The sequence below is a fragment of the Macaca fascicularis genome, chromosome 1 (genome assembly GCF_037993035.2).
Source record: "Macaca fascicularis isolate 582-1 chromosome 1, T2T-MFA8v1.1".
In the NCBI taxonomy this organism is placed as follows: Eukaryota; Metazoa; Chordata; class Mammalia; order Primates; family Cercopithecidae; genus Macaca; species Macaca fascicularis.
Window position 1 is genome coordinate 36,284,156 of NC_088375.1, and position 25,466 is coordinate 36,309,621.

The 25,466-nt window shown below is 39.0% G+C and overlaps 1 protein-coding gene across 11 annotated transcripts in view; it reads left to right on the top strand.

Annotated features, from left to right (window-relative positions):
• Positions 1 to 25,466, top strand: part of RALGPS2 (Ral GEF with PH domain and SH3 binding motif 2) — a 204,131-nt gene that overhangs the window by 45,801 nt on the left and 132,864 nt on the right. For 9 of the 11 annotated variants that reach the window (XM_065530848.2, XM_005540098.4, XM_045393254.2 and 6 more), the window contains exon 2: positions 24,602 to 24,741. The exons of the other annotated variants lie outside the window; for them this stretch is intronic. In XM_065530848.2, coding sequence (XP_065386920.1) covers positions 24,685 to 24,741 — 57 coding nt within the window. In that variant the 5' untranslated portion in view covers positions 24,602 to 24,684. The remainder of the gene's footprint in view (positions 1 to 24,601; positions 24,742 to 25,466) is intronic. 11 annotated transcript variants of the gene reach the window in all.

Consider the following 25,466-nt stretch of genomic DNA (forward strand, 5'->3'; position numbering starts at 1 on the left):
AAGTTACCTTTCTAAAATAAAAGTATTGTGGTACACTTCTCTGTCTATAATTATGCAGGGACTCCCAGTCGCCCAGAGCACTGGTTCTTAACTGCTTTTTATTCCTGAGTCCCTTTGAAAATCACTAATAGCTATGGACCCAGGAAAATGAGTTTATTTTTGTGTGTGTTCATGTACACAGTTTTCATACTTCGGGGGAATTGGGCAATGTATGGCCCTAAAGTATTATGCATGTCTCTTAGTTAGGAAATCTTGATTTACATTAAAGTGCATTTCTTTCCATGCTGTCGTAAGTGCTTCATGAGCTGGCTAGAGTCTATCTTTGTAGTTTATCTTCCATGTTCACACACACACACACACACACACACACACACACACACACACCCCATGCACTCCACCTCCCCAACCCGTTGTGCTTTTTTCTACAAAGAACCAACATTCCTCCGTTGTGGCAATTTCTTCCATTCTTGTGGCTTTGCAAATAGCATTTCCTTGTGCCAGGATTGCCCTTACCATAAATTTCCCTTCCATATGCCCATTTTCTACTTGTTAAGACTCATCTCAGATATCAGATTCTCTGTGAAGATATTCCTGACATCTCTTCCTTGGCAGACAGAAGTAAATATGAAGAAATTCTAGCAAATGAAACAAATAGGGACACCTTTTTTTGGATTGGGGAGGAAGATGGAAGGAAGGTTTATTGGAAAGCTTTATTTGCTCTTCTTGAGAGAGAACACTATTCCATAACCTTCTGAACCTCTCTACGCCTCCTTTTCTAAACTGATTATCAGTTTCTTAAATTGATTACATTATTGATAAATAATATTTATCTTGGAGGGGTGTTAGAATAAATGACGAGCAGTGTTTGAATCTCTGTAACACCTCAATACTTATACAGGAAATTCCCTTCTTCTGGTCATTGGGTGGCTTCTGGAACTTATGCAGGAAGGAGTAAGTGTATGTTCAGAGACCTGGTACTCTCAGTTCTTAATAAAAATGTTGTGCTGAAAAACTAGGTCATAAATTTACTAGAACATTTCTTGAAATCCTTCTGGTGAAATTAAACTGTGTGGGTAAGCTACAAGTCACTATGCAAATATTTATGTTGTTATAGGTATTGTTACTTTTAAAAGACCAGAGGGATCTTTACTATTAGAGCAAAAAACTTTTTTTTTCGTAGTCAGTTGCTGATAGAATAGATTCCTGGCTTTCACAAATTAACACTTATAATTGTGGGTTCTCAGTATTCCATGAATGACAGGGAGGATGCATGGCATATGATAGTTTGTAATTTGCTGAGCCCAGATTGGTCCTAGTCTACTACCGAGTGGGTAAATCTCAATGTGATTTGCTAATCTGTACTATTTGTGTAGTAATTTTTGTTTTTTTGTTTTTGAGACAGGGTCTCACTCTGTTGCCCAGGCTGGCGTGCAGTGGTGCAGTCTTGGCCCACTGCAGCCTTGACCAATCCCAAGCTGAAGCAGTTCTCTCACCCCAGCCTTCCAAGTAACTGGGACTATAGGACTATAGGCATGAACCACCATGCCCAGCTAATTTTTAATTTTTTCTTTTTTTTTGTAGAGATGGAGGTCTCGCTTTGTGGCCTAGGCTGGTCTTGAACTCCTGGGCTCAAGTGGCGCTCCCACTTCCCTCTCCCAAAGTGCTGAGATTACAGGTGTGAGCCATGTGGCCTGGCCATAGTAACTTTTGTTGCCAGCACTATCTTTCTACAGCTGGAGCCAACTCCTACTGCTGGTGATCAAAGAGAAGCAAAAAGCAATAGCTGTAGAAGGAAGAATTTAGAGTAAATTAAAGAATAAAATGTAACATTTCGTGATGGCTTTAATTCATGATTCATATGAGTCACCTTTACAGTTTACATAGTAATGTGAATAAGTATAAATTATTTAAATCTTCTTAGAATTATTAAAGGTCTGTAGGAGTTAAAAAATAATTATACTTTAATGTTTTATATGCCATAGTAGTATTCTCCAATTTGGAAATCTTTCAAGTTGTCTTGGAAAAAATACTTCATAAACTTATACCAAGGGTCTATTGTAGTTGAAGTCATTGCTTAGGTATCCATTTGTTGAGACTTCTGAATTCAGTATGGTCTCTCTCTTTTTCTGTCTCTCTTTCTGTTTCTGTGTATATCCATCTGAATGGAATTTGTAAGATATAATTTAATAGTCCATTAATATGGACTCTACCTTTTCATTGTGTACAGTCCAGGCTTTCCTATTATTGTCACAAACATTGCCCTTTATTTCTTCAGACTCACTTCCTGATGCTTCCCACCTCCGTTTGCATTTGCCCTCTGTACTGTACTTGAACTACTGGCAGTCCACTGAATATGAGAAGGGATTTCACTGTTCCTTTGTACATACTGTTTCCTTTGTCATCTTACTCAACTAAAAAACTTTTATCAGAAATGAAGAAGGAGAGAAACCAGTTATTTTACACCCGGCCACTCACACATTTCCATAGCATTTAAACATTCAAGAAGGGCTGACGGAAAGTGCCAAGGATTAGCAAACGGAAGACTTGAATTTAAGATCTACCTGTGCCATTAATTGGTTATGTGGCCTTGGCAAGATCACATGACCTTGGCATTGGATTGGTGTTGTCTTTTGTAAAATCAGGATTGGAACAAAGCAGTGGGTTAGCAAATTTGTCCTTTTTTTTTCTGCCTTCATATTCTTTCATTCTTACACATTTGAAAGATACAACACTTTCTCATCACTTTACAATGAATTCCTACAGCCATAATTCTCTATGGTATTCAGGGCTGGGACGTGGGCCCTGAGACGAGGCAAGCATTAAAAGACCTGGGGTTTGAAATGCACCCTAAGTTGAGATCTCTAAGATATCTTCCATCTCCTAAATAATATTCATCTGTATTATTAGCACGAGGCAAAAATATTTATGGATATATGAGCTTAGGTCCAAAAAGCTGTTCTTCAGCTTATTTTGTCTCAAGTCCAGATTGACGCTAAACAAGTGATCACTAACGCCATCTGTTGGTGGTAACAATTGTACTTTTTCTTTTAAAATTTATGTTGTAGCATAACGTTCACCATAATACTATCAAACAAAAATGTTGGGGACCAGGCGTCTCCGTTTTATTATGGAGTGGAGTTAGAGATACTTATGTACCAAATGCTTTAAACAGGAGGAAAAGACCATAAAACACTTCAGTTTTAACAGTACCTGCATTAGAGTTGTGCTGTTTATTGGGTGTGCAGCTTTGTTGGTTTCTATGAAAATTTGCAGGTTGAAGGTTTGTTTGTTTTTTTTTTTTTTTTTTTCGACGGAGTCTCGCTCTGTTGCCCAGGCTGGAGTGCAGTGGCGCAATCTTGGCTCACTGCAACCTCCGCCTCCCGGGTTCATGCCATTCTCCTGCCTCAGCCTCCCGAGTAGCTGGGACTACAGGCACCTGCCACCATGCCTGGCTAATTTTTTGTATTTTTAGTAGAGACGGGGTTTCACCATGTTAGCCAGTACGGTCTTGATCTCCTGACCTCGTGATCCGCCCGTCTTGGCCTCCCAAAGTGCTGGGATTACAGGCGTGAGCCACCGTGCCCAGCCTGCAGGTGGAAGGTTTTTAAGTTGAGGAGCTTCTGTATAACTTGGGAGAATTTACAGTTTCCCTCCCTTTTTATTTTTAAATAATTTCAAACTAATAATAAAGTTAAAATAATAGTGTGTTAGGGTTCTCCAGAGAAACAGAATGAATAGGATGTGTATATATATTTTATTTTATATACATAATCCTTATTTATTACACATACTACATAATTAATTACACATACTACATACTTTCTTATATATACTATAAGGAATTGGCTCACATGATCCTGGAGGCTGAGAAGTCCCAAGATATGCCATTGGTACGCTGGAGACCCAAAATAATTAATATGTAATTCCTGACTGAGTGTGAAGGCCTGACAGTGGTATAAGTTCTAGTCCAGAAGCCAGTAGGTTCTAGACCTGAGAAGAGTTTTGATGTTTCAGTCTTGAGTCCAAAGGGAGGAAAACACCAGTGTTCAGTTAAAGCACTCGTTCAGCCTTTTTGTTCTATTCATACTCTCAGCAGATGAGTTCTGCCACATTGGGTGGACAATCTGCCTTACTCAATCTACTAATTCAAATTTTTATCTAATCCAGAAATACCTTCACAGACACACCCAGAATAGTGTTTGACCAGATGTCTGGGCACCATGTGGTTCAGTCAAGTTGACATATAAAGTTATTCAAAATAATAAGAGAACTCCTATATACCTTCTACCTAAATTTACCAGTTTTTGTTTGTTTGTTTGTTTGTTTGTTGTGAGACAAAGTCTCACTCTGTTGCCTAGGCTGGAGTGCAGTGGTGCATATCTACTTGTGCCTCCCAGGTTCAAGTGATTATCCTGCCTCAGCCTCCCTCGTAGCTGAAACTACAGGCATATGCCACCATGCCTGGCTGATTTTTGTGTTTTTAGTAGAGATGGGGTTTCCCCTTGTTGGCCAGGCTGGTCTTGAGCTCCTGACCTCAGGTGATGTGCCTGTCTTGGCCTCCTAAAATGCTGAGATTACAGGCATGAGCCACTGTGCCTGGCCAGCTCACCAGTTTTTAACATTTTGTCACATTTCCTTTTTTCTTTTTATTTTTTTCCAATGTGTGTGTGATTTTTTCTTTTTTAATTTCAGTTTTTATTTTAGATTCGTGGGGTATATGTGTAGTAGATTTGTTCCTGGGGTATATTGTGTGATGCTGAGGTTTGGGGTATGATTGATCCCATCACCTTGGTAGTGAGCATAGTACCCAGTAGTTAGTTTTTCAACCCTTCCCCCTTTCCCTCACTCCTCCTTCTAGTAGTGCCCAGTATCATTGCCATCTTTATGTCCACGAGTACCCATTGATTAGCTCCCACTTATAAGTGAGAACATGGCAGTATTTGCTTTTTTGTTCCTGTGTTAATTTGCTGAGGATAATGGCCTCTAGCTGCATCCATGTTGCTGCAAAGGACATGATTTCCTTCTTTTTTTATGGCTGCATAATATTCCGTGGTGTACATGGACCACATTTTCTTTATCTAGTCCACCATTGATGGGTACCTAGCTTGATTCTGTATGTCTTTGCTATTGTGAATAGTGCTGTGATGAACATATGAGTGCATGTGTCTTTTGGTAAGAACAATTTATTTTCTTTTGAATGTTTTACCCAGTAATGGGGTTGCTGTGTCAAATGGTAGTTCTATTTTAACTTATATGAGAAATTTCCAAACTGCTTTCCATAGTGGCTGAACTATTAACATCCCCACCAACAGTGTATAAGCCTTCCCTTTTCTCCATAGCCTCCAACATCTGTTATTTCTTGACTTTTTAATAATACCTGTTCTCACTGGTGTAAGATGGTATCTGATTGTGGTTTTGATTTACATTTCTCTAATGATTAGTGATGTTGAACATTTTTTTCATATGTTTGTTGGCCACTTGTATGTCTTCTTTTAGGAAGTGTCTGTTTGTATCTTTTGCCCTTTTTTTTTTTTTGCTTGTTCAATTGTTTACATTCCTTATAAATTTTGAATATTAGACCTTTGTCAGATGCGTAGTCAGTCAGTATTTTCTCCCATTCTATAGGTTATCTGTTGACCCTGTTGATTGTTTTCTTGTGGAAGAGCTCTTAGTTTAATTAGGTCCCAGTTGTCAATTTTTGTTTTTGTTACATTTGCTTTTGAGGACTTAGTCGTTAAGTTATTTCACAAGGCACATGTCCAGAATGGCGTTTCCTAGATTTTTTTTCTAGGATTCTTATAATTTTAGGTTTTACATTTAAATCTTTAAATCCATCTTGTTAATTTTTGTATATGGTGAAAGGTAGGGGTACAATTTCATTGTTCTGCATATGGCTAGCCAGCTATCCCAGCACTATTTATTAAATAGGAAGACTTTTCCAATTGCTCATTTTTGTCAGCTTTATACAGGATCAGATGGCTGTAGCTGTTGGTTTTATTTATGGGTTCTCCATTATGTTCCATTGGTCTATATGTCTGTTTTGTACTAGTACCGTGCTGTTTTGGTTACCTACGGTAGTGTTATGGTATAGTTTGAACTCAGGTGTGTGATGCATCACACTTTGTTCTTTTTGCTTAGGATTGCTTTGTGTTTTTGGATTTTTGTTGTTGTTCCATGTGAATTTTAGAATAGTTTTTTTCTGGTTCTGTGAAAAATGATGTTTGTAGCTTTATAGAAATAGTGTTGAATCTGCAGATTGCTTTGAGCAATGTGGCCATTTTAATTTGGCCATGTCGTTTATTTACCACAGGCTATTTGGCCTGTAGTTTAGTTGTTTTGTTGTGTTTTCGCCAGGTTTTGGTATCAAGGTGATGCTGACTTCATAGAATGAGTTTAGGGAGGAGTCCCTCCTTCTTAATTTTTTGGATTCTTTCAAACCAGCAGCATGGAATGCTTACCCATTTGTTTGCGTCAGGTGATTTCTTTCAGCAGTGTTTCGTAGTTTTTGTAGAGATCTTTCACCTCCTTGGTATTTGTTTGTTTCTGTGTATTCCTAGGTATTTTGTTGTTGTTGATTCTATCGAAAATGGAATTGTGTTCTTGATTTGGCTCTCATCTTGAACGTTATTGGTGTATGGAAATGTTATGATTTTTGTATATTGACTTTGTATCTTGAAACTTTACTGAAGTCATTTATCAGTTGTAGGATCCCTTTTGCAGTCTTTAGGGTTTTCTAGGTATAGAATCACATGGTCAGTGAAGAGAGCTAGTTGGACTTCTTTTTTTCCTATTTGGATGCCTTTTATTTCTTTCTCCTGTGCGATTGTTCTGACAAGGACTTCCAGTACTATGTAAGTGAGAGTGGGTATCCTTGTCTTGTTCCACCTGTCAAGGGGAACACTTTTAGCTTTTGTCTGTTCAGTATGATTGGCTGTGGGTTTGCCATAGATGGCTCTTAGGTATGTTCCTTTGATGCCTAGTTTTTTTGAGGGTTTTTATCATAAGGGATGTTGGATTTTATCAAAAGCTTATTCTGTATCTATTGAGATGATCGTGGGGTTTTTATTTTTAATTCTGTTTATGTGGTGAATCACATTTATTGATTTGCATATGTGGAACCAACCTTGCATCACAAGAATGAAGCCTGCTTAATCATGGCGAATTAACTTTTTGGTGTACTGCTAGTAGTGTGTTGAAGATTTTTACGTCTATGTTCATCAGGGATATTGGCCTGTAGTTTACTTGTTTTGTTGTGTTTTTGCCCGGTTTTGGTATCAAGGTGATGCTGGCTTCATAGAATGAGTTAGGGAGGAGTCCCCCCTCCTTGATTTTTTTGGAGTAGTTTCGGGAAGACTGTTACCAGTTTTTCTTTGTATGTCTGGTAAAATTTGTGAATCCATCTGGTCTAGGGCCTTTTTAGGTTGGTAGGTTTTTTATTATTCAGTTTTAGAATTTGATATTGGTGTGTTTAGGGTTTCCGTTTCTTTCTAATTCAGTCTTGGGGGGGTTGTGATTTTCCAGGAATTTCCAGGAATTCCATTTTCTCTAGATTTTTTAGTTTGTGTGTGTACAGGTGTTCATAATAGTCTTTGAGGATCTTTTGTATTTCTGTGGAATTGGTTGTAATGTCACTTTTGTCAATTCTGGTTGTGCTTATTTGGATCTCATTTCTTCTAAGTTTATCTATCTGGTGGTCTGTCAATCTCATATAACCTTTCAAAGAACCAACTTTTGGTTTCATTGATTCTTTTAATTTTTAATTTTTGGAGGTATATAGTAGGTGTATACATTTAGGCAGTACATGAGCTATTTAGATGGAGGCATACAGTGAGTAATAATCACATCATGGTAAATGGGGTATCCATCCCCTCAAGCATTTATCCTTTGTACAAGCAATCCAATTATACTCTTTTAGTTATTTTAAAATGTACAATTAAATTATTACTGACTATAGTCACCCTGTAGTGCTATCAAATACTAGATCTTACTCATTCTTTCTTTTTATACCCATTATCTGTCATTTCCTTACGCACCCCCCCACCCCCTGCCCTCATCCCCTCAACTGCCCTTCTCAGCCTCTGGTAACCATCCTTCTACTCTCTATCTCCATGAGTTCAATTGTTTTGATTTTTAGCTCCCACAAATAAGTGAGAACATAAAGTGTTTATCTTTCTGTGTCTGGCTTATTTCACTTAACATAATGACCTCCAGTTCCATCCATGTTGTTGTAAATGACAGGATCTCAGTCTTTTTATGGCTGAATAGTACTCCATGATGTATATGTATAATATTTTCTTTATCCATTCATTCATCTGTTGATGGACACTTACAGTGATGTTGAGAACTTTTTCATATGCCTCTTTACCATTTATATGTTTTCTTTTGAGAAATGTCTATTCAGATCTTTTGCCCATTAAAAAAAATCAGATTATTAGATTTTTTTTTTTCTGTAGAGTTGTTTGAGCTCCTTATATGTTCTAGTTATTAATCCCTTGTCAGATGGGTAGGCTGCAAATATTTTCTTCCATTCTGTGAGTCTTCTCTTTGTTGATTGTTTCCTTTGCTGTGCAAAAGCTTTTTAACTTGATACGATTCTATTTGTCCATTTTTATTTTAATTGCCTGTGCTTATGGGGTGTTAATCAATAGATTTTCTCCCAGACCAATGCCCTGGAGGGTTTTCCAAGTGTTTTCTTGTAGTAGTTTCATAGTTTGAGGTCTTCGATTTAAGTCTGTAATCCATTTTGGTTTGATTTTTGTATAAGGTGAGACTTAGGGGTCTAGTTCCATTCTTCTGCACATGGATAGCTAGTTTTCCCAGCCCTATCCTTTCCCCATTGCCAATGAATGTTCTTGGCACCTTTGTTGAAAATGAGTTCACTGTAGGTGTATGGATTTGTTTCTGGATTCTCTGTTCTGTGCAGTTGGTCTATTTGTATGTTTTTATGCCAGTACCAAGCTATTTTGGTTACTGTAGCTCTGTAGTATAATTTGAAGTCAAGTAATAGGATTCCTCAGTTTTGTTCTTTCTTTTCCCCGTCCCCCAGGATTGCTTTAGCTATTCTGTGTCTTCTGTGGTTCCATATAAATTTTAGGATTGTTTTTTCTATTTCCATGAAGAATATTATTGGTATGTTGATAGGGAATTGCATTGCCTGGAATCTGTAAATTAGTTAGTGTGTACAAGTTAAAAATATTGATTCTTTGAGTCAGTTAACATGGAATATCTTTCCATTTTTTTTGGCATCCTCCTCAATTTCTTTCATCAGTGTTTTATAGTTTCATTGTAGACATCTTTTACTTCTTTGGTTAAGTTACTTCCTATGTATTTAATTTTATTTGTGGTTCTTATAAATGGGATAACTTTTTAAAATTTCTTTTTCAGATTGTTTACTGTTAGCATATAGAAATGCTACTGATTTTTGTATGTTCATTTTACACCCTGCAACTTTACTGAATGTTTATCAGTCCTAATAGTTTTTTGGTGGAGTCTTTAGGTTTTTCCAAAAATAAGATAATATTATCTGTAAACAAGGATAATTAGCCTTCTTCCTTTCCAAGTTGAATGCTTTTTCTTTCTTTCTCTTGTCTGATTGCACTAGCTAGGACTTCCAGTACTGTGTTGAATAACAGTGGTGATAGTGGGCATCCTTGTCCTGTTCTGGAACATATGGTTGATGGAGTATTCTGTGTGTGTCTGTTAGGTCCAGTTGGTCTGTGTCAAATGTAAGTCCATAATTTTTTAGGTTTTTGCCTCAATGATCTAATGTTGTCATGGGGATGTTGAAGTTTCCCACTACTACTTGTGTGGCTAAGTCTTTTCTTAGGTTTAAAGGTACTTGTTTTATGAATCTGGGTGCTCTAATTTTGAGTGTGTATATATTTAGGACAGTTAAGTCTTGTTGAATTGAATATTTTGTCACTTTGTAATGCCCTTGTCTTTTTTTTACTGTTTTTGGCTTAAAGTCTGTTTTCTGTGATATAAGAATAGTAACCCCTGCTCTTTTTTGTGTTCCCTTTGCATGATCTTTCTCCAGCTCTTTACTTTGAGCCTATGGGTGTCATTAGATGTGAGATAGGTCTCTTGAAGACAGCAGATGGATGAGTCTTTTCTTTTTGTTTGTTTTGTTTTGTTTTGTTTTGTTTTTTGAGACAGAGTCTTGCTCTGTCACCCAGGCTGGAGTGCAGTGGCGCAATCTCGGCTCACTGCAACCTCTGCCTCCTGGGTTCACGCCATTCTCCTGCCTCAGCCTCCTGAGTAGCTGGGACTATAGGCACTTGCCACTACGCCTGGCTAATTTTTTGTATTCTTTAGTAGAGACGGGGTTTCACTGTGTTAGCCAGGATGATCTCGATCTCCTGACCTCGTAATCTGCCTGCCTTGGCCTCCTAAAGTGCTGGGATTACAGACGTGAGCCACCGCGCCTGGCCGGGTCTTGTTTTTCTTATCCAGTGTGCCACTCTGTATCTTGAGAACTCTGCTGTTAGACTGATGGGGTTCCTTTTGTACGTGATCTGACCTGTTTCCCTATTTGTCTCTAAGATTATTTCCTTAGCATTGACCTTCGACAGTCTGGTGATGATATGCCTTGGTGATGTTCTTTTTGGATAGTGTCTCACAGGTGCTCTGGATTTCTTGTACCTGGATATTTATCTCTTTAGCAAGATTAGGGAAATTTTCTTGAATTATTTTTCTCAAATATATTTTCCAGGTGGTTTTCTTCTTCTCTGTCTCTTTCAGGAGTGCCAGTAGGTTTGGTCAGTTTACATACTCCCATATTTCTCAAAGACTTTATTGGTTTTTTTTTTTTTTTTTTGAAAGTCTTGCTCTGTCACCTAGGCTGTAGTGCAGTGGCACAATCTGGGCTAACTGCAACCTTTGCCTCCCAGGTTCAAGCGATTCTTGTGGCTCAGCCTCCCAGGTAGCTGACATTACAGATATGTGCCACCATGCCTGGCTAATTTTTGTGTTTTTAGTAGAGACAGTGTTTCAGCCATGTTTGCCAGGCTGGTCTCGATCTCCTGGCCTCAAGTGATCTGCCTACCTCGGCCTTCCAAGGTGCTGGGATTACAAACATGAGCCACCACACCCGGCCCACCTTTATTTGTTTTAAAAAATTCTTTTTGCTTTATTTTTGCGTGACCGGGTTTGTTTGGGACTCTGGTCTCTAAGCTCTGAAATTCGTTCTTCTCTTTGGTTCAGTTTATTGATAAAGCTTTCAATTGTGCTTTGTTTGTTTGTTTTCTAGGCAGAGTCTTGCTCTTTTGCCCATTCTGGAGTGTAATGGTGCAATCGTGGCTTACTGCAACCTCTGCCTCCCAGGTTCAAGTGATTCTCCTGCCTCAGCCTCCCAAGTAGCTGGGATTACAGGCACATGCCATCATGCCTGACTAATTTTTGTATTTTTAGTAAAGATGGGGTCTCACCATGTTGGCCAGGCAGGTCTCAAACTCCTGACCTCAAATGATCCACCCGCCTTGGCCTCCTGTTTTTAAATTTCTTAAGTTCTTTAATTCCAGAAGCTCTGATTGCTTTTTAAATTTTATTTTATTTTGGGTTCAGGGGTATGTATGCAGGTTTGTTATGTAGGTCAATTGTGTTTTGAGGGGTTTGGTGTAAAGATTTGTTTTGTTGCCCAGGTAATAAGCATAGTACCCAGTAGGTAGTTTCTCAATACTCTTCTTCCACCCTCCACCCTCAAGTAGGCCCTGGTGTCGTCGTTCCCCTCTTTGTACCCACTGTACTCAGTGTTTAACTCCCATTTATAAGTGAGAATATGCAATATTTTGTTTTCTGTTCCTGTGTTCGCTTAGGATAATGGCCTCCAGCTCCATCCATGTTTTTGCAAAGGACATGATGTCACTCTTTTCTATGACTGTGTAGTATTCCATGATGTATATGTGCCATATTTTCTTTATTCATTCTACTGTTAGTAGGCATTTAGGTTGATTCCATGTCTTTGCAATTGCAAGTAGTGCTGCAGTGAACATACATGTGCATATGTCTTTGTGTTGGAACAATTTATGTTCTTTTGGGTATATACCAAATAGTGGAATTGTGGGTTGAATGGCAGTTCTGCTTTGGGATCTCTGAGAAATTGCTAAGTTGCTTTCCACAGTGGCTGAATAATTTACATTCCCACCAGCAGTGTATAAACATTCCCAGTTCTCTACAGCCTTGCTGGCATCTGTTATTTCTTGACTTTTTAATGATAGCCATTCTGACTGGTGTGAGATGCTATCTCATTATGGTTTTGATTTGCTTTTCTCTAATGATTAGTGATGTTGGGCATTTTTTCATATACTTATTACCCATGTTTAGGTCTTCTGAGAAGTATCTGTTCATGTCCTTTGCCCACTTTTTAATGGGGTTGTATTTTGCTTGTAAATTTGTGTAAGTTCCTTATAGATTCTAGATATTAGATATTTTTCAGTTGTGTAGTTTGAAAATATTGTCTTCCATTTTCTAGGGTATCTAATTACTCTGATAGTTTCTTTTGCTGTGCAGAAGCTCTTTAGTTTAATTGGGTCTCATTTGTCAGTTTTTGTTGCAATTGCTTTTGGAGTCTTTGTTGTGGTATCTTTGCCAGGGCCTATGTCCAGAATGATATTTCCTAGGTTATCATTCCAGGGTTTTTATGGTTTTAAGTTTTACCTTTAAGTCTTTACTCCATCTCGAGTTGATTTTTGTATTTGTATATGGTGTAAGGAAGGGGTACAGTTGCAGTCTTCTGCATATGGTTATCTACTTACCCCATCACCATTTATTGAATAGGGAGTCTTTTCCCCATTGCTTGTTTTTGTCAGCTTTGTCAAAGATCAGATTGTAAGTGTATGGCCTTATTTCTGTGCTCTCTGTTCTGTTCCATTGGTTTGTGTGCCTGTTTTTGTAAAAGTATTGTGCTGTTTTGGTTACTGTAGTTTTGTGGTATAATTTGAAGTTGAGTAATGTGGTGCTTCCTGCTTTGTTCTTTTTGCTTAGGTTTGCCTTCACTATTTGGGCTCTTTTGAGGTTCCGCATGAATTTTAAAATAGTTTTTTCTAATCCTGTGAAGAATGTCATTGGTAGTTTGATAGTAATACCATTGAATCTTTAGATTGCTTTGGGCAGTGTGGCCATTGGCCAACAATATTGAGTCTTCCTAGCCATGAACATGGAATGCTTTTACATTTGTTTGTGTCCTCTCTGTTTCTTTGAGCAGTGTTTTATAATCTTCATTGTAAAGATAGTAAACCTCTCTAGTTAGCTGTATTCCTAGTTTTTAAATTCTTTTTGTGGCTATTGTGAATAGGATTACATTTTTGCTTTGGCTCTCAGTTTGGATGTTGGTGTAGAGGAATGCTACTGATTTTTGTACCTTCGTACTTTGTTCTCATTAGTTTGAAAGAATTTCTTAATTTCTGCCTTAATTTCATTATTTACCCCTAAGTCATTCAAGAACAGATTGCTTAATTTTCATGTAATTATACAGTTTCGACTGAATTTCTTTAGTATTGATTTCTGTTTTAATTACACTGTGGTATGAGAGTATGCTTTGTATGATTTGGGGTTTGTTTTTTTTTTTTTTAATGTAATGAGGATTGTGTTATGTCCGATTGTGGGTTGATTTTAAAGTATGTGCCTTGTTCAGATGAGAAGAATATATATTCTCTTGTCTTTATGTGGAATGTTCTGTAAATGTCTGTTAGGTCTATTTGATCAAGTGTTGAGTTCAGGTCCTGAATGATCTGCCTATTGTCAGTGAGGTGTTGAAATCTCCCACTATTATTGTGTGTTTGTCTGTGTCTCTTCATAGGTCTCTAAGAACTTGCTTTATGGATCTGGCTGCTCCGGTTTTGGGTGTGTATGTATTTAGTATAATTAGGTCTTGTTGAACTGAGCCCTTTACCATTATGTAATGCCCTTTTTTTAATCTTTTTTTTTTTTAATCTTTGTTTAAAGTCTGTTTTGTCTGAAATTAGAATAGCAACCTCTGCTTTTTTCTGTTTTCTGTTTGCTTGGTACATTTTTCTCCATCCTTTTACTTGGAGCTTGTGGGCGCCATTGCATTTGAGATGGGTCTCTTGAAGACAGCATATAGTTAGGTCTTGCTTCTTTATCCAGTTTGCTACTCTGTGCCTTTTAATTGGAGCATTTAGTTCATTTACATTCAAGGTAAGTATTGAGATGTGTGGATTATTTCCTTTTGTCATGTTGCCAGCTGGTGGTTATGCAGACTTGTGTGGTGCCTTTATAGTGTTACTAGCCTGTGTACTTAAGTGTATTTTTATAGTGGCCAGTAACTGTCTTTCCTTTCCATGTTTAGCACTGCCTTCAGGACTTTTTGTAAGACAGATCTGGTGGTAACGAAATCCCTTAGCATTTGCTTTTCTGAAAAGGATATTATTTCTTCTTCGCTTATGAAGTTTAGTTTGGCTACATATGAAGTTCTTGGTTAGAAATTTTTTTCTTTAAGAATGCTGAATATAGGCTGATATGGTTTGGCTCTGTGTCCCCACCCAAATCTCATGTTGAATTGTAACCCCCAGTGTTGGTGGTGGGGCCTGGTGGGAGGTGATTGGATCTTGGGGGTGGTTTCTGATGCTTTAGGACCATCCCCCTAGTGCTGTCTCATGATAGAGTTCTCATGAGATCTGGTTGTTTGACAGTGTAAAACAACCAGATCCCTACTTTGTGCTTTCTCTCTCCTGCTGGCCATGTGAAGATATGCTTGCTTCCCATTTGCCTTCTGCTATGATTGTAAGTGTCCTGAGGCCTCCCCAGAAGCAGAAGCCTGTGCAGCCTGTAGAATCAGAGCTGATTAAACGTCTTTTCTTTATAAATTACCCAGTCTCAGGTATGTCTTTTTTTTTTTTTTTTTTTTTTTTGAGACGGAGTCTTGCTCTGTCGCCCAGGCTGGAGTTCAGTGGCACAATCTCAGCTCATTGCACAACCACCTCCTGGGCTCAAGCGATTTTCCTACCTCAGCCTCCTGAGTAGCTGGAATTACAGGTGTCCACTACCACGCCTGGCTAATTTTTTTTTTCTTGCACTTTTAGTAGAGACAGGGTTTCACCGTGTTGGCCAGGCTGGTCTCGAACTGCTGACCTCAAGTGATCTGCCCACCTCAGCCTCCCAAAGTGCTGGGATTACAGGTGTAAGCCACCACACCCAGTTAGTGTGTCTTTATAGCAGTGTGAGAACTAACCAATACATAGGCCCATAATCTCTTATGGCTTGTAGGTTTTCCGCTCAAAGTACAGCCATTAGCCTGATGGGGTTCCCTTGGTAGGTGACCTACCTGCTCTCTCTGGCTGCCTTTAACATGGTTTCTTTCATTTTGACCTTGGAGAATCTGATGACTGTGTGTCTGGGGGTTGGTCTTCTTGTGTAGTATTTTTCAGGGATTCTCTGCATTTCCTGAATTTGAATGTTGATCTCTTTAGTGAGGTTGAGGAAATTTTCACAGACAATATCTTGAAATGTTTTCCAAGTTGCCTGTTTTTTCTCCCTTTCAGGGATGCCAGTGAGTCGTAGAGTTGCTGTCTTTACATAATCACATATTTATTGTTTTTTTTTGTTTTGTTTTTGTCTGAGTTATTTTGGAAAGCAGGTCTTTGAGCTCTGAAATTCTTTTCTCATCTTGGTTGATTTTGCTGTTAAGACTTGTGATTGTATTCTGAAATTCTTGAAGTGAGTTTTTCATTTCCATCAGCTCAGTTTGGTTCTTTCTTAAAATGACCATTTCATCTTTTATCTCCTGTATTGTTTTATTGTATTTCTTAGAATTTTTCGATTGGGCTTTGACTATTTCCTGAATGTCAATTATCTTCATCCTGTACATATTCTGAGTTCTATTTCTGTCATTTCAGCCAGGTTATGAATAATTGCTGGGGAACTAATGTAGTTGGGGTTAAGAAGACAGGACAGTCTGGCCTTTTGAGTTTCTGGAGTTTTTTGTACTAATTATTTCTTATCCATGCGGGCTGATATTTCTTCAGTCTCTGCAGTTGCTGTCCTTTGGCTTTTTTTTTTTTTTTTTTTTTTTTTGGCTTTTATCTTCTTGGATGCCCTTGGGGGTTTGATTATGGTGTAAGGTGGGTTCAGTCGACTGACTTTGAGTCTAGTCTCCTCTTGTGGAGGAGCCCCCTCTGTTTACTGCCTCTATGCCTGCATTTCTTTTATTGGATGTTCTGGTCCATGGGGCTGCCTCATGCAAAGGCTGTATCCTTGCCGGGTAAGCCCTATTCTGCTCTTCATGTACTCCCCAGGAATCACAGTGTTGTCCCTGCCTATAGAATTCAGGCAGAAGCGAGACTCCTGGGTAGTCCCGCTACCTGTTGCAGGTATGGTCTGTCTGACTGCAAAAGGCCAGGCCAGGAGTGGGTGGAGTTGACCACTCTGTCATCTGGGTGTTTCCAGGAAGGCAGGAGGCTGTGCTCCTCAACAGATTCAGGCTGAAGTAGGACCACTGGGCTGGAAGCTGTAGCAGGTGCAACTTGCCTGGCTACCAGTAGCAGAGGTGGGTGGGGATGCCTGTCCTGCTGCGTAGGAGCTTTCTGGGATAACGGGAGGCTGTGCCATCCAGCTGAGTTCCCTCAGAGCACAACTATGGGCCAGAAGCTGTTTTGAACTCCTGGGCTCATAGCGATTCCCCCACCTCAGTCTCCTAAAGTGCTGGGATTATAGATGTGAGCTACTGTATCTGGCCTGATTTCTTTTTAAGATGTTTATCTCTTCCTTTATTTCCTAGATTGCCTTAGAAGTTTCTTTGTGTTGATACTTGACCTTGTCTTGGATCTTATTGAGCTTCCTTGCAGTCCATGCTTTGAATTCTTTATCTGTCATTTCTGAGTTTCCATTTTGGTTAGGGACCATTGCTGGAGAGCTTTTGTGATCCTTTGGTGGTGTCACTGTATTCAGATTTTTCATGGTGCAGAATTCTTGTACTGGTTCCTTCTCATCTGGAGACATTGGCACTTCTAATTTTTGTAATTATTTTTGTGCAGGCAGAATTTTTTTTTCTTTCTCTGTGATATTATTGATTTTTTCTTCCTTCTCTTTCCCCACTCCCTAGGGGGTGTGACTATAAAGAATGCTGGATAGGGTCTTGACTTTGCTTCTATAACCATAAGCACTTCTATTGGCAGATTTTTAATTGGGATATGCAGTTCTGCCTATCAGCCAGTAGAGGGCGCTTACGGGTAAGCGCTATCTGTGGCCAAAGTGGCTCGGTGTACACTTGATCTTTGTTTACTGGGAGATGTTGTCTGTTGCCTCAGGCAGTGGGCTGATTTGTGGAGTAAACAGTGGTCTGTGCTCCCTCCTCAGCCCTGGGGAGGTGTGAGGAGAGGTGGAAGGTGGGCAGGGCTGGACCAAGCAGGTTCACCTACAGTTCCCCCAGTGGCAGGCACAAGAACCAAGGCCAAAGGAGAATCCAGTGGGTGGCCACCAAATGTCCAGAAGTGTGTCCAAGTATGGAGCTGAGAAACCTCCTTGACCCCAAGTTCTCTGCACATAGATAGGGGCGGCCGACACTCATAATCCAGGAGAGTGGATTTTCCACATGCTTGGAGATATGCCTGGGGCCTGGGCGTGGAGCAGAGATAGCCCCCCATGCACCAGGATCTCTGCACAGGAATGGTAGGGTGGCTCACTCTGCTGTTCCAGATGAGCAGGTGCTCCAAATGCCTGGAGATCTGCCTGGATATGAAGCAGAGATGGGGACCCCCTGCACCTGGATCTCTGCACAGGAATGGTGGGGCTGTTCAGGCTACCAATCCTAGCAAACAGATGCTTTGAATGCCTGGAGATCTTCCTGGGCATAGAGCAGAGAGGCCCTGCTGCACCACGATATATACCCAGAAAGGGTGGGGCAGGTCAGGCTGCCAAAGCAGGCAAGTGGGTGCTTTGAATGCCTGGAGATCTGCCTGGACATGAAGTGGAGAGGACCCACCATGTGCAGGAAGGATGGGGTGATTCAGGCTGCTAGTCCATGCAAGCACGTGCTCCATATGTTTGGAGATCTGCCTAAGTGTGAAGCAGAGAGGGCCCTACTGCACCATAATCTATGCACAGAAAGGGTAGGGTGGTTCAGCCTGCTGATCCATGTAAAGGGATGCTCTGAATACCTGGAGATCTGCCTGGTTATGGAGCAGAGAGGGCCCTGCTGCACCATGATCAATGTCCATGAAGGGTAGGGTGGCACAGGCTGCTGGTCCAGGCAACTGGGTGTTCTGAATGCCTAGATTTATGCCTGGGGTGGAGTGGAGAGGGCCCTGCTGCACCATGATCTTAGGAGAGCATGCTGGGGCACCCAGCAGTAATATACAGAGACTGGTTTCAGGTCATCAAGCTGGCCCTGGCCGCAAGTCTCATTGTCCAGGAGAAAGTGCAGCTGTAGCAGCTCTCCCCGCCATCCAGGGCCTGCATTGGAGGAAAGCACAGTTCCAACACCCCAGTTAGCTTCAGGGATTAGGAGCAGCAATGTTCTGTTCCTTGGCTTGGGTTGCTCAGATCCCCAGGGAAAAGGTGTCACAAAGGGAGGCTCTCTGCCTTTCTTGAATACTGGGGCCTCACTTACTTTTATCAGCCTCTGTTCTCCTTCCCGGGATCTGGGTGTCGTTTATGATTCCACTGGGTTTCTGTTTTCCTTCCTGAATTAAAGCTTACAGAGTCGATTGCCTTTTTTTTTTTTTTTTTTTTTTTTTTTTTTTTTTTTTGAGAGAAGGTCTTACTTTCTTGCCTAGGCTGGAGTGCTGTGACATGATCACAGCTCACTGCAACCTCGGCCTCACAGGCTCAGGTGAGTCTTCTGCTTCAGTGTCATAAGTAGGTAGGACTACAGGTGCGCCTCACCATGCCGGGCTGATTTTTTGTTTGTATTTTTAGGGATGGGATTTTACCGTGTCAGCCGGGCTGGTCTTGAACTCCTAAACTCAAGCGAAGCAATCCACCCATCTCGGCCTCCCCAAGTGCTGGAATTACAGACTTGAGCCACCATGCGAAGCCCGCAGTTGATCTTTATGCACTATTCTGATATTTCCAAGTGGCTGATGCATGCTAAAAGCCTCTAATCAACCATGTTGGGGGAAAAACGATGCCACATTATCTTTATATTCACTTTATTTTCTCTGTCACACATATACATACTGTTTTCCTGAAATATTTAAGATTAGTTTGCATACTTCATACCTTTTTTTTTCTTTTCTTTTCTTTTCCTTTTTTTTTTTTTTTTTGAGATAGAGTCGCGCTCTGTCGCCCAGGCTGGAGTGCAGTGATCTTGGCTCACTGCGTCCTCAGGCTCCCGAGTAGCTGGTCCAATAGGCACCCGCCACCAGGCCTGGCTAATTTTTGTATTTTTAGTAGAGACAGGGTTTCACCATGTTGGCCAGGCAGGTCTCGAACTCCTAACCTCAGGTGATCCACCCACTGCAGCCTCCCAAAGTGCTGGGATTACAGGTGTGAGCCACCAGGCCTGGCCACCCTTTTACCTCTTAGTATTTCTGTGTTTCTTAAAAACAAAGGTGTTCTTTTATGTAATTTTTTTTTTTTTTTGAGACGTAGTTTTGCTCTTGTTGCCCAGGGTGGAGTGCAATGGCACGATCTTGGTTCACTGCAACCTCCTGCTCCCAGGTTCAAGCTATTCTCCTGCCTCAGCCTCTGGAGTAGCTGGGATTACAGGCGCCTGCCACCATGCCCAGCTAAATTTTGTATTTTTCGTAGAGACAGGGTTTCACCATGTTGGCCAGGCTGGTCTCGAACTCCTGATCTCAGGTGATCCAACTGCCTCGGCCTCCCAAAGTGCTGGGATTACGGGCATGAGCCACTGCGCCCAGCCTCCTTTTATGTATTAATAACTACAGGAAATTGTCACATGTAGGAAATTGATACAGTAATATACAGTCTATATTTCAATTTTGTGAATTACCAATAATATCTGTTAAAGCATTTACTACCATCCAATACAGGACCTTTAGTTGCCGTATCTCTTGCATTTCCTTTAAATTGTAATAGTTCCTCGGCCTTTCTCATAACAGTCGCGTTTTTTGTAGAATATATTTATCAAATGTTCCTCAGATGAGATTTGTCCATGTCCTTGAGATTAGATTTCAGTTATGGGTTCCCAGCTTAACTTCTTGTCAGTTATGTTGTGTCCTTCCCAGAGTATCATCACATCCGGAGGCACATGATGTCTCTCTTTTCCCCATTGGTGATAATAATTTTGATCTACACAGTTAAGGGATTGTCCAGTTCTTCACAGTATAGTTACTTATTTTTTTTTTCTTGTAACTAATAAGCAGTCTGTGAGGAAAAAACTGTTTTTGTTCTTTTACTTTTTTCTAATTAATGTCTTTGTAGGAAATTAAAAAATATACAGGTAAGCTAAAGTTAGGGAAAAATTGTCTTATGAACCTAGCGATAACCACATTTTAGTGTATGTTGGTGCATCTCTCTTCTTTATGTTATAATAATGATTACCAAAAAGGATTATACCTTACATACTGTTTGGTAAATTGCTTCATTTATATAGCAGTATATTATAAATATTTTTCATGTGTCAGTAAGTATTACAGTATTTTAATGGCTGCATAGTTTTCCATTGTGTAGCAGTCCTTTGCCTATAGATTATTCTGTGATGTTCAGTTTAGCCTCACATTCAGGTACAAGAGATCCTTAATGGCTATCCCCTAGGGCTTAGGGAATCTCTTCCACCCAAGAGCCTCCAACCATGAAATCTCGATGTCTGTCTTATGCCATCAGCACTACCATGTTGTTTTTCTGTTCTGCTGTTCCATACTAATGTGCTATATTCCTTTCTCTGACCATTTCTAGGTCCACAGTAGCACACTTTTGTCAAATATTTAAACCTATTTCTGATTCACTTGGGTTGTTTTCATGCTTTAACTGCTAATATTGTATCTGGATGTTAGTTTTTTTGTTTGTCTTATTGCAAATACAGACTATTATGAGTTAAGTGAACTTTTATGGGGTAGTCTTTTGAGTAGAGCATCTGGCCAAAATACCTTCATACCCACCAAAAACAAAAACACAAAATATTTGGAGCACAGTTTATCTTTTTATTTGGAACTTCTTTTCTATTACCTGAATTTCTAGTTAACCTATATTCATATTTTGGGTCAGGTATCTTAGGAGATCTCAGCTCTTGTCTATTAGGATTACTTAGCAAATTATCTTGAGTGAACTTTCTATACAGGAGATAAAGCGTAACCTTTAAATGCATTATTTTATAGATTTTTCTCCCTTTAATATTTAATCATTTGAAAGTCTGTCTTCCCCCACAAGTTGTTTAGTTTCAAGCTGTTTAGGTATATGGAAATATAACCTCTCTATGTAGATGTGGGACAGTTTACAAATGAATCTGCCAGTACTTTCATAGTTTAGTTCAAATTTGACAAAATTATATCTGGAAGACTTAGATGTAGGATCTCTTTTTATTGACTGAAGGCAAAACAATTTTAACTCAAATGAATGAAGTAACTTTGTTATTTTTAAACTCTTTTTTGAGACAGAGTCTCGCTCTGTCTCCCAGGCTGGAGTGCAGTGATGCAATCTCGGCTCACTGCAACCTCCACCTCCCGGGTTCAAGCGATTCTCCTACCTCAGCCTCCCAAGAAGCTGGGATTACAGGCGCGGTCCACCACACCCGGCTAATTTTTTGTATTTTTAATAGAGATGGAGTTTCACCATGTTGGCCAGGCTGGTCTCGAACTCCTGACCTCAGGTGATCCACCTGTCTTGGCTTCCCAAAGTGCTGGGATTACAGGCGTGAGCCACTGCACCAGCCTATTTTTAAACTTTTCTTTACACTTTGAGAAATAATGTCTGCTATTTTATAGATGGCGATGTAATAGTGATACCCTGTCTCTTAAAAAATGTAAAAAATTAGCCTGGCATGGTGTTGCACACCTGAAGTCCCAGCTACTCAGAAAGCTGAGGTGGTGGGAGAATTGCTTGACCCCAGGAATTGGAGGCTGCAGTGAGCTAAGATTGTGCTACGTGCTCCAGCCCGCGCGACAGAGCAAGACACCATCTCTTTAAAAAATGGCTGTTGTGATGTTGGTAGTCATGTTGAAAGATCTTGTCATTTATAACGCTAACAAAAGTAAATAAAATATTAAAGCATATATTTGGTATATTTAATGTGAGCTTTTCTGGGTGCAAAGTATAGAAAAGTCTTTGAGGCACATACTAAAATAATAAACCTGTATCTCTTTTAGCACTTGTAGTATTTTTGTAATATCATATAAGCCTCTCTGTTACTCTTCAACATTATTAAATACTATTGACATGTACATTTGTAAGTAGTTATGAAGAGTTTATATTCTTTAAGGTATGCTTTGCTGTATTTTAAAATATGTAATGGATTTCATTATAACCTTAATTTTCATGAAATATATGAGTGACATTTTATTTTAAAAGCAGAGAAGGCCAGGTGCAGTGGCTCAGGTCTGTAATCCCAGCACTTTGGGAGGCCAAGGCTGGCAGATCACCTGAGGTCAGGAGTTTGAGACCAGCCTGGCCAACATGGTGAAACCCTGTCTCTATTAAAAATATCCAAAATTAGCTGGGTGTGGTGGCTTGTGCCTATAATCCCAGCTATTCAGGAGGCTGAGGCAGGAGAATTGCTTGAACCTGGGAGGCGGATGTTGCAGTGAGCTGAGATCATGCCATTGCATGCCAGCCTGGGCAACAAGCAAAATTCTGTCTCAAAAAAAAAAAAAAAAAGAGAAAACGTGATTCTTCATGCTTATAGTTTACAAATATTTTAATATTGTTCCTGGTCTGTATTACCTTTTTTTAAGTAATAGTAATAAATTGTATATTTTGATATGTAAAGTAAGTTAAAGATATAACTCCTTTAACTATTAAAGTCTTTTTCTTAGCACTAGGGGGCACCCCTGATTTATAAATTCATGTTATACTTAATCTTGCCTAGAAACTGGAGTGAAATGAAATAATTTGAAAAATATCTTGCAAACTGAGAGACTCTGTTCAGAGAAGCTGGATTATCAAGCTGGTTTTGTTGTATAGCAGTATAAATATAAGTTGATTCTTAATAATATAAGGATAATGAAGCTTATAGAATGAGATAGTTTAGGTAGGAGGAAATTGTTTTATAGTTTATTCATTTTCACATTGATTTTCTAAGTGGGTGCTGTTAAATGGTTTTAAAACTTCATGATTTTGAATATATTTCTATTTAAAAAATTCTAGCGCAATGTTCTGCTCTTAGCAGGTGCCTAGGCTGTATCTGAATAAATTAAGATAAATTCAAGATGTGACTGAAGGCTGCTATCATTAGTAATAATTTTTAAGCATTTCAAAACCAAGAGCATGTTTTACTACATCTAGGAAACAGATCTTAGCCATTCTCATTCATTGTGTTTGCAATTAGGATTTTTAGTGATACTCAGCAACAATTGCTTCCCAAAGATATATTTCTAAGGTGTTGTCTTTTCTTTTTTATTTAAGAGACTCTGTTGAATTTAAGCCTTATGGGGATTAAGTAGGTAGTAGCATCTGCATCTTCATTGCATCATATTAATAGCATATTTACTAGTACCCACACTGTTTTAGGTGTTTTGTGTATATTATCTCATTTCTCTTCACCACAACTCTATGAAGTGTAGGTACTTATTATCCCTATTTTATAGATGAGAAAACTGAGTACAGAAAAGTTAAAATTTCCTGGGTTTACACAGAGGTAATGTGGTTCCAAAATTTGTACTTTTAAATCACTATATCCTATATTGCTTCTCCAGAGAAGGGAAACTTAGCATTGAAGTAATTATTATTGACATTTAAAACTCAGCTTTTAAAGTGAATATAACATAGAGTACCTAATTTATAGACACTTAACATTTCTCTTATGAAATACATCATAGATCTTTAAAGTTGAAAAGGGATCTTAAAGTTCATTTACCGCTGTCATTTTACAGAGAGGAAGAAATTCTAACCTAGGGAGGTAAAGTTACCTACTCAGTTTATATGGCAAGTTATTTATGGAAAGATATTAGAACTTGAAGTAAGTACTCTGACTTCCAGTAAAGTAGAAAATCTGTGTTGTGGAAAGAGTATTTGACTAGAATTTTGATGGCTTGAAACTTGCTCTTGGCTCCTTATTTGCCCTGTGTCCTCAGAAGTTCTGTGTTTCTTTATTATGTGGGTATGATGTATCTTCCCTAAGCGTATTCAGTATTGTTGATTTACGGGTGTCATTTGGATCACTAAAAATTTATTGTGTTGTGGTATGTGTTACTTTGCCATGCGTTTTTTTTTTTTTTACACATTTTATTTACTTTAAAAAAGTTGTACATTTGATTTTTTTCCCTCACAATAACCACTTAGTGAAAAGTTATGCTTTTGATTTGCTTATGAAGAACATAACAGTAACATCTATTGAATACTGTTTATTTGGTGTTTCTAGTTGTTTGAAAAGAGCATACAAGATTGTCCTCAATCTGGATTTAGTGGCTGAGCTAAAATAATAGAGTTTAGTGAAGTTGAAATATTTTGTTTCTTGTCATGGTGGTAGGCATAGAGTTGTTTTCTTAAACTTCGAGGGAGGACATTTGTTTAACTTTTTTATTTTTTACAGGAATAATGTATTTGTGGCCTTGGACATGAGGCAGTCAGTCCTCTGTTGCTGTTAACATAAGGTCAGGGACTGATGAGGAAAGCATGGACCTAATGAACGGGCAGGCAAGCAATGTCAATATTGCAGCTACTGCTTCTGAGGTAAGATACTTAAGAAGCTTAGGTATAAACTTTCTTACCTGGCTTTCTAAGTTTTCAAGCATTATGTTTGTTCACATACTTAAATCAGAAGTGCATTTAGTGCAGAAGTACATGTGCAGAAGTACACATATTTTAACTTTTACTTTAGTGATTCATATGTTTGCTGTGCATCATAGATATACTTAATCCTTATCTACTTAAGATACTTGAAAAATAATGGCAAATAATGGTAACTCAAAACTCTTTATTTTTAAAAGAAACATTTGGTTCTTGGGTTAAAGTTTAGCATTTAAGATGAAGATGTGAAGACTGAACTAGATGCTCACACCTCTAGTGAATATATTATGATTGTATTTTTGCCCCAACTTTTTTCTTATTTTTCTTTGTGTATAGATCTAGAGAACTTGCCTGCTTTCCTTAGTAACTTTAGCATCTGGCTTCTATATTTCTTCTTTCTTTTTCTCTTAGTATATTGGAAGAGAATAATGTTTATGACCCTTTAACACCTTGACCTCAAAGTTCCTTAATAGCCTCAACTCCATTCCAAAATGGGCTCCATTTTGCCCCAGCCAGTTACTTAGGCCTTGATATCACTGAAAATATTCTAAGTCTGTGGTTTCCATTGTTTTTCTTATGTAGATTATTTATTTTTATCTCTAGTCCTGGCTTCCCTCATGAATTTTATTAAGCATTTTTGATAGACCAGACATTTGTAATGTCCACAA